Here is a 10,094-nt window from a genome sequence, read left to right on the forward strand (position 1 = left end):
GAGAAGATTGGGGAGGAAAGGAAACTAAGGTATGCAAAAAATAAAATGCCGGCGATTATCGGTTTGTAGACTGCCATTACTAAACATTTGTAAACGTATATTTGTTGTCATTTAAAAAATTAGGGTGAAGTTCCTCTTTTAAGAGGAGTCAGAAGCATCTTTGTAGCTCAGGAAACAAGAAGCCATCTCTCCGCTCTTATGTTAGGTGGTCTGTGCAGTTGAAAAGTAGCTCTGCATATCAAGTAGACTGCATCCTGCTGGAATCACATGACAAAAGGGTCAGGGCTTTTACAAAAAGGCTTCATCATTCGGGTGTGACAACAGCATAGAGAACAACTGTTTGTACCATGGACATTTTTACTCACTGGACTATTGAAGGGCACTTCCCAGAATCAAACGGCAGTAAAGGAAGAAGTGAGCTTCTCTGTAGTACAAAGGCAATGATTATGAACAGTGCCTTCAATTACATAATGACCATAATCAAGACAAAATATTAACTCATTGACAATAATATGCCTTTACAAGCTCCACTGTGTTTCATCTAGGACCTTTCGATATTTTTAACAGTCACCTGTGCAATGACTATAATAAAAGTATGGATGCTCTGCATGTCGTGTATGCTATGTTTCATATCTAATTTTAGTATGCTCTACTATGTGGAATTTATTCATACAGACTCCCAGACCATGCTTATTTAAAAAAAAAAAACTTACTTTAATCAAGCAGATAATTAAACATTTTAAACAGACCTTGGCCCAATGAATAGAAAACTACCTCTTAGTTCCAATTCTGCATTGCTTATATTGTATATCTTAGTCAGACGCTTTGTCAGCTATTTGGCAGTTACCCTTTTATTCTGTCCATACCCACACCCTTCTTGCCCCCCTCTTTCACATACAGACAATTTTTTTTTTCTCCCCGCTCTCATCTTTACATGCTATCCCCCTCACTTCTCTGTTTTCTTCATCTTCTGCTCTCTGTAGCCACATGTCCAGGCAGCTATTTCCCTTTCTGTATCATCCAGTTTAGAGTTTTGCTATCACTAATTATCCAGCTTCTTGGGGCTTTGTAGTAATGATGCCACCACTGTGACCAAGGGAAAAACTGATCAGCAATGTTACATAGATCCTAGACTTTTCAGATCTTGCGGTAGATAAGCCCTCTTGTTCTAAAGCTTACACTTTAGATTTTATATTTCTATTCTGGATCTACTCAGCATGTTGACTATATGTTTAAGGCTGTATTAACACCAGTGGCTGCCCTACAACGCACAGCCGATGGTGTGTGTTAGCAATCAGTGCCAATGCGCAGATCCTGGCACATCGCAATTTACCTTTTTCTTTTTAGAACTCTATTGAAATGTCACAAGCGATATATCATTTAGTTCTATGGTCACAGCACGTTGTGATGCGGTTGTACCATGTTGCTGCCCGCTGCTCTGAAAAAAAAGTACTGCATGCAGTACTTTATCCTTCAGCGCACACCACCACAACATGCCCATCCGTGATGGAGCAAATTGCCTTGTCTTGAATTGGGGCTGTACTGGAACAGACAGCCAGCGCATCCCAAACTCATTTGGTATGAATCCATCCTCATACCTTCGAACAACATGTACAACATTTTGCAGGATACTTTTATTGAAAGCAAATGGTGAATCACAATTAAAGGGTTATTAAACCCTCACTGTTTTTTGCATATATCTACTGCTAGCAAGCAGTATGCATTGCTAGCAATATGCAAAAACCCATATGCAAAAACTTTTTCTTTTTTTTTTTAACCCTTTTGAAACAGGTTTAAACTTACCTGTGTCTTCGCCGTGTGCTCCCATCCGAACATCTGAAGAGTCTCGGCGGCCGCAAAGGATCTTGGGGCGGGCGCATGCGCAGTTCAGATGTTTAGCCGGGAGATGAGGAGAGACCCAAGGCAAGTCTATGGAGCAGCGTGCACCCGCACACACTCCGTTGGACATCAGAGAAGAGGAGGATAGAGGAGTCGGCGCTGGATCGGAGACCCGCACCAGCGCTGGAGGGACAGCTGAAAGGGACAGTAAGGAAGAAGATGATCGACTAAAGAGGCATGATTTAAGGTAAGTCCTTACACTAACATTGGGTGGGGGAGATAGCCATTAATGTCACTTTAACCTAAATGCTACCAGCCTGCCCAAATCGCTTATGGATTCTCTCATCTCTTCTCGAAGGCTGTTTAGTGCACAAAGTAGAATGGTTGTAGACCAACAGCAAACATTGTGGTTTAAGGAAAGGGTAAAATATCAAAGTAAACCACTGTACGTTCATTTCCTTTCACTGGAACATTATTTCCAAACAAGGTTAAATTCTAGAAGTCTTTCTGATAAAAATGTGTCAGGCTACATTCATATGGGGTGGCTGGGGAGTCCTGTGGCAAGAACCTTGCAGATTATTGCGGCAGAAATCCCAGGTGTGTCTGTACAGGTGTGGCCACTGTGCCTGTTTGAGTTAATAATAAACTGACAGTGACCACATCTGTCAGCGGCAGCCTGCATGTAATGGTTCATGAAACTATTACATGCAGTTAAGAGTAGACTATTGTCTATGTGCAAAATCTGTCTACATCCAGGGACAATCATCTATCCTAAATCGCAGGTATTTGCGATGCATTTAATTGGACTGCCGCTGACAGATGTGGCCGCTGTCTGGCTGTTATTTACTTAAATGGCCACAGTGGCCACATCTGTGCAGGCACATCTGGCATTCCTGCCACAGAATCTACAGCCACAGCCTAAAGCCCCATGGCAATAGGGCCTAAAAGTCACAGTTGTGGTCATGGCCTTTTTATATAGTCCTCAGTACTGATAGCATAAATTTCTTCATGTTCTGAATGATTATTAAGAGAGCTGTAACTGATGCATTTATCTGTTGCCTACATATTTTTTTCTTAACCCAAGTGTAAAGCTTTGAGGAGAGGATGCGGTACTTGGATTCAATCATCCAGCAACATGTGGAGCCCACCACATTTGAAGACTATGCTGCACAAGTTTTCTGTCCAGCTCCATATCATAATCACCATGTAGTAAATGCACGTAAGTTGTCTTTGTTTGTTTTTTGGGTTATCGGATGGTTTGAATGAATATTTTGCCTATGCTTTCTCTCAGATACTTTACAGTCTGGTATTTTTAAAGGACTAAGACTCATTTCACAAAAGCGTAACACATATTGTATTTTCCTTACCATGCATAGCATAATTAGCTTCTTTTCTTTTTTTAGAGATCAGAAATAGATTTGTTAAATTACAATAGACATTACAGCACAAATCACGTACCTATAGCACACTGTATATTTTCCACACACATTTTAGTTTATCGAACGCTTTTAATAGTTAAATGCCCATGCCATGCTACTAAGTAATTAAACGTGTAAGCAAATGGAGTTAAAATGATTGCTGATCAATGTTAACTGAGCCAAAAGTCTACCATTCACTGAAAACACAGAAATGTTATTGCTGTCTTTGATCCAACATGTTGAAGCAATGTTCAGCTGCTTACTGGTTTTGATTGTAGCTTCATCCCCAGCCATTGTCAATACTTTCTTGTTACTCGATAAAGGGAGGTAATGACAATGATTGTACTTCACCAGCTTCTTGTCCAGCTGCAAGCGGAAGTGACAAAATCCTTACCGCTATAGTTTCAGTAACACACAGGCAGAGGGTCTGTGCTGATCTCCTTCTGGTCCACCGGCCGTGTCGGTCCTGAGCAACCAACCCATTCGAGGGACAGCAGAGCCCGGGATAGCTGAAAGCAACAGTGGAGGAGGGAATGGTGTACACTCTTTTGCACCATACAAGTTAATGTTTGACTCTACAGCCGTTCCGTCAGTGTGTGAAAGCCGGATCCTGGTTGAAAAAAACAATACCAAGATCAACGCTGCTGCATTGGTTAAGTTCCACACTACTGGAGAATGCAGGGTGACCCCTAAATAGCCTGAATTTTGGTGGCTATTTCTGGACAGCCAGTCTTGGCATTTGAGGAAAGTAAGCAAGCTAGTGTGTCCTAGAACACTAGAACCGAATAGCACTTAATTTTCAGTGTTAGATTCAATTGCAGTTAAATCCCTCACTTCAGCTCACACTTGTACACCCTTCTATGGACCAGAGCAGTTTTCCTTTTTTTAGTTTGGGCCTTTTTATTGAATAATAGCTTTGTCATTACTTAAGATAAAGTAAAACATAAATCATTTTTTCAGATAAGGCTTTCCTTTGGTGATATTGTCTTACAAAATAATTTTATGTTTTATGCAAGCCACATAGACAACATAAAATTAAAAAGGCACCTGTGGATAAATATTTTATTCTATGATTTGTCATTTTTGAAATGGCACTAAAATTATCATTCTGGTACCAATTGTTTCAAAGTTGTTTATAAATTAAATGTCTTTTTTTATGATGTGCACATTTTTTTTAATGCAACACTAAAAAAAAAAAAAATGAATAACAGACAAAAACAATAAAAATAAAAATTTTAAATATTAATGGTTAGCAGATTTTATTTAAAAGAAAAAGCAGATTCAGGTCAAAGCTCAGTCTTTTTTACATGCGGATCAATGAAACTGAGTAAATACAAAGAAACAATTTTACTTTGTATATTTCTATCCCAGTCAGAGCAAGTTAATAAACACTGTACAGGTATTCCTCACTTAACGACCGAGTTCCGTTCCTACGACCAGGTCGTTAAACGGATTGGTCGTTAAGTGAGGAACACTATACAGTACTGTACTGCATTAGGACAGTACTGTATAGCGTTGCCGATGTACAGTACCGAACAGTGTACTGTACATCCGGCAATGGAAATACTTACCGAGACCTGCAGTGAAGATCGGGGGATGTCACTTCCGCCGGCGACCCGTCGCACTGACGCTGACGCGCGAGGTCGGAGGTCGATCGGCGGTCGGCGGTCCGTCGTAAGTGCGAGTGGTCGCAAAACAGGTAAGTCGGTAAGTGAGGAACATCTGTATAAGAAGGCAAAAGGCCCATTTTTTGACAGCAGCAGCTGAAAGAGTGGCCTTATTTGCACAGCAACTCCCAGCTGTTATTTTGACAGCTGGAAATTGCTGGCAAATATGAGGGAGGAGCTAAAGAAGCGCAGGATGTACACTCTGTGTACTTCAGTGTATTTTCAGGGGGGAGGGGGTGGGGATCTGTGTATGTCTAAGATTTTCAACTGGGTAGTGTAACTTCCTGGCCTAACCTTGTGGAAGATGTTTTTATCAGTATTTTTTAGTGCCTACATACGTAGTATTGAGCAGGTTTTTTTTTTACCAAAGTGCCTTTTATGAGTAAGTCGAACCAGATGCAGTAAAAACAATTATCCTTTTATTTTATATAGAAAAGTAAGTAAATATTTTGGTCTCAGGAACAAACACTTCTCCCGGAATAAGTAATGCAATAATTTTGTTTTCAGTTTTATGCCTTGGAACCCTTATTCAATAGAGTGAGTCACTTGGCTGATCTTTTTTTCTGAAGGTTCACAATATGTTCTATCAACTGGCAGGAACCTCTAACATTCAATTGTGTTTTCTCCTTTGTGTCTAAAAATATTGTTGATACGTTTGTACTGCTTTGAGGTCATCTATGAGTATAAAACCACAGGTGGTCTTGGTTTGATCGTGTAAGTTGCCAGTCTTAGCAGACGATGTTTTAATTCCCAAATGTTGAGACCATGTTAACTGTATTACATCAATTGTGTTGTATACAAGACTTTTCTTTTTGAAGCCAAATTCCAGGTTGGAATACCCTTTTTTCTTTCCCTCCACTCTCCTTGCAACACCAACTCTGCTGCCTATTTTATTTTTTGTTCGTATCCTTATCTTTTTTTCATGGATCTTCAGTTCTTTCATAGAATGTCATAGTCCCCTTGCTCCTCTTTTTCCTCTGGTGGTGTAGGGGTCCTGAATGCTTCAGAGGGCAACGACAGGTATTGATATAGTGCCACTCTCTGCAGCATTCTCTTTTGAGCCCCGGAGTACCCCCGGGATGTCAATCAATCCTTGACACCCTGGACTTCCAGAAAGTGAGGTGAATGATGCTAGGCAGCATTGAACCTGAAAGAGGACTGGTTCTGGATCACTTAGTGGTAAGTATGCAAAGCTATCAGGTATAGGATGAGTACTTTTTTTTTTGTTGGAGTGAGCAATTGCTGACTTCAGTTAGAATAGTGGTGTTTAGGCCTGCCTTACCACTCTGCTGTTCTTTAAAGGGTCAATCTGCTCAAACATGCTATAGTTGGTTGAGTCAGCTGGTTACTACAACCGTAACATCTGTCTGCCATAGGACATGAATCTATCTGAGTTTTTTTGGCAGTTTAGAGTGTTTCCACCATTCATTTTCTGTTTCAGCTCCTCCTGCTGCATTCTACATAATATCGAATAAGCAAAAACATCCAGTACTCCGCTGATTTGTCTGTTTGTTAGTTACCAATGTCTTTAAAACTAAGCTCCATGTAGATTTAAAACACAAATTAATGCATTTCTGCAATTATGAATATATCCTTAAATGTATTTTAAGCAGTTCTCCTGTGGTAGAGCTGTATAATTCCAGAGCTCAATAGACAGAAATACAAATCCTTTTTCAGGTAAAGAAGCTCCAATGTAAGTATGTAATACAGCGGTTCTCAATGTGGGGGTTGAATCACTATTTGCCGGGGGTCGCCTGCTCGATCGAGCACAGCAAAATGCTTTCCGCTGTTTTGTTTTTTTTCTGACATCGGGCCGCAGGCGGCCGTAAATCAGAGAGAAAAAAAACTTTCTCCCGGAAAGCTTTGCTCTGCTCGTTAGAGCAGAGCAAACCTTTCTCTGCTGTTGTTTTGTTTTTTTCTGACATCGAGCCGCAGGCCGTCATCAGTCAGAAAAAAAATAAAAATAAACCCATAGGAACACATAGCTAGATTCCTATTGGCTATTTCACTTTGCAATAGCCAATAGCAAACTAGCTATTGCGCCCGCCCTCTGCTGCTGCCAATCAGCAGAGGGGGACCTGAAATTCTACTTCAGGTCCAGTTCAGTCCAGTTCCAGTCCTCAAACACATGATAAAACTCCCAGTTTAACTCAAAATATACCCCAGTGGTTAACGGAAACCGGGATACAACAAAGACTTAAAATGCTCAATGCAAACAAAGCAGTGGGTCCGGATAACCTGCACCCCAAGGTACTTAAGGAATTAAGCCAGGTTAGAACTAGCCCATTAATCCTCATTTTTAAGGACTCCTTAATGACTGGTAGGATCCCCAGTGATTGGCGGAGGGCTACGGTAGTCCCAATATTCAAAAAGGGGGCAAGGTGCCAACCTGGGAACTATAGGCCGGTCAGTCTAACATCGGTAGTTTGTAAAATGCTTAGAGGGCATAATAAAGCATTATCTGGTAGAATTTGTTCAGGAAACGGGATAGTTAATGACAATAGCCCGGCTCGACATTGATTGGCTGGGAAGCCGGCTTCCTGGCCAATCAGCATCAAGCCAGCCAAATATCATGGAGCCAGCTTTCCGGTTCCATCTTTCCTCGCGGCACTGCCCGTCAGAAGAAAATCTTCCTCTGACCGGAAGTTCTAGTATCGGGAAAGGTATCGGAGCATTTGGGCGAGTATGAGTACTCGCCCAAATACTCGGTATCGGCACCGAGACCGATACTAGTATTGGTATTTGTGCATCCCTACACAGTATGTATTATTACTGTTCTGAACTATTGCTGCATTTTGCTGTATTCCTCTGTATTCCTCTGTAGCTGGCGTTATTCTGCGTTGCGCCGTATAATCATTATACAGCACACTGCAGAATACCAGCAGCTATAGAGGACTACAACTCCCAGCAATAGTACATTATACAGCGCAACGCACAATAACACCAGCTACAGAGGACTACAAATGTACTATTGCTGCGATTTGCTGTAGTCTTCCATAGCTGGCGTTATTCTGCGGTGCGCCGTATAATCATTATACAGCAAACTGCAGAATAACACCAGCTATAGAGGACTATAGATCCCAGCAATAGAACATTATAGTATAATGGACTATTGCTGCGATTTGTTGTATTCCTCTGAGATTCGTTGTCTCCTTTAAACAGTGGTTCTCAACCTGTGGGTCGCTGTGTGATTTCTGCTGTGCTAGGTGAGAGTCCTTCTCAGCCCTCTCCTAGCGCAGCAGTGTCAGTTCTCCCGCCACGCCGCCAGATGTCACTGCAGCAGCCGCGTCATCCCTAAATTTTTCTGTTGGGGGTCACCACAACTTGGCAAATGTTACCAAGGGGTCCCGGCCCTAGAAAGGTTTGCGATCCACTGATGTAATATATGTACTTAGCTGTCTGCCTGGAGTTCAGTTTTAACTGAATATTTGCTACCTTGTCACAGCCTTACTGGACCGATTTTCTTCAGCTCATTAAACAATTTTCTTAAAGTGAAATTGTGATGATCCTCTTCATTGACATCTGTGATGCAAAAAAAGTACATTTGTAGACGGCCATTACTGCTGATTTATTGACTGTCAGCAATCAATACATCGGAGAGGAGGAACCTTCATTCACGAGATTGTTTCAAATGAATTAAATCAAATTAGCATAATTTTCCAGGCGATTGTGACACAAACATTCCGTGGTGCCAGTGTGGCTTGATATGTTTCTTCCCCTTTTATAATTTAAATTGCAGTACAATTTTTATGACAAATGGGGGATGAGATGTAAATGATTTGCTTTTTTTCTTTTGATTAGTTGCATTTTCTTGTTAATTTGCCTCCTGTCTAATTTGGTCTGTCTCTGATCATAATTTGATATATTCAAAGTGTCTTTATTCTCTCTCTTTAGATCATTAAATCTTTGTTCTGTTTATGAAAGGTAAGAGATGATTGATTCTCCTCTTTCTTCAGATTTCTTTTTATTTCTGCCTGTGCAAAATCTTTCCAATAATTTACTTATTTCATTGCTACTAACTCACTGCATGTATTTTTTTTTATTTTTGTGAAGGGCACCTTTCACTTACCTAAAGGACCTTGTACTGTGCATTAATGTGGGAGGTGGCTGCTAATAGCATGACCTCATAGTATTTTACTTGTCAGCATGCTTGATGAGTATGACCATCAATTCCCAGACTTTGGTCAGGCTTAACCTTTGCCGTTTGCAGAGTCCCTTTAATTCTGCTGCTGTTACTTATTCAGATGGTTTATGGGCATACCCACCTATGCAATCTCCCATTGATACTTTCCCTTTGACCTTAGTGCACATAACCTATGTATTGCACTCCTGTTCAAACAGGTCAGCATGCCAGTGTTTAGAAAGGTAAAAATAGCCACCACAGAACTTAACATTCCTATTCTGCAGCCTAAATCGGCATTCTTCCTTAATTGCTTGACAGCCATCACCAAAAATAATGTATTAAATTACAGCTAAAACATTTCTTTTGGTGACAAACCGGCATCCACAGAAGCTTTTGCTGGCTAAGATATTCATAGAGTAGAGTAGACCCCTAACTGACAAATTGCAGCTTCCTAACCAGTTTAAACGTAGCATTGTCGATGTACAACGGGAGGGGTAACCCATTAAGTACATATCTTTTAAGTGCTCAGTCCTGCTAGATTCTAAGGATTGTAATCTGTTTAGGTTTTAAGTCTGATCACACTTATGTTACATCAAGGCACCTTTTTATTGTGCAGTTGTACACCAACAGTGGGAGTAATATAGCATTAAAGCACAAGTCCAGCCAAAAGTTTTTTCTTTTACTCTTTGATAGGGAAGGGTTGGAATGCATGTCTGTGTTTTACTAGCTCTGTTACAAAGATTTACCCTCACCTCCTTTTCTAGTGACAATGTTGACTGGAAATTAGGGTATATGTCCTAAAGCAACACCGATAGATAGATAGATAGATAGATAGATAGATAGATAGATAGATAGATAGATAGATAGATAGATAGATTTTTTAGTATGTATGCACCAAATTTAATGAACAGAAGAAATGGAAGCCACTTAATCAGTTTAAAACTATCATGGGTGACACACAATGGGAGGTTAAAAAAAATAATAATAAAAGAAAATAAAAAATGTTTTATATATATATATAATATTTATCTTTCTTTTTAGCTCTAC

General features: G+C 40.4%; 1 protein-coding gene across 3 annotated transcripts in view; it reads left to right on the plus strand.

The window, feature by feature from the left end:
* The window catches only part of RALGAPA1 (Ral GTPase activating protein catalytic alpha subunit 1), a 200,366-nt gene that overhangs the window by 174,152 nt on the left and 16,120 nt on the right, over nucleotides 1–10,094 (plus strand). Inside the window, exons 39-41 of one of the 3 annotated variants that reach the window (XM_018554585.1) lie at nucleotides 2,931–3,058; nucleotides 5,184–5,221; nucleotides 8,136–8,165. In XM_018554585.1, the coding sequence (XP_018410087.1) occupies nucleotides 2,931–3,058; nucleotides 5,184–5,221; nucleotides 8,136–8,165 (196 nt within the window). The remainder of the gene's footprint in view (nucleotides 1–2,930; nucleotides 3,059–5,183; nucleotides 5,222–8,135; nucleotides 8,166–10,094) is intronic. The other 2 variants (XM_018554588.1, XM_018554587.1) reach the window with 2 other exon arrangements.

The sequence above is a fragment of the Nanorana parkeri genome, unplaced genomic scaffold, assembly GCF_000935625.1.
Source record: "Nanorana parkeri isolate BGI_ZX_2015 unplaced genomic scaffold, ASM93562v1 scaffold165, whole genome shotgun sequence".
Classification (NCBI taxonomy): domain Eukaryota; kingdom Metazoa; phylum Chordata; class Amphibia; order Anura; family Dicroglossidae; genus Nanorana; species Nanorana parkeri.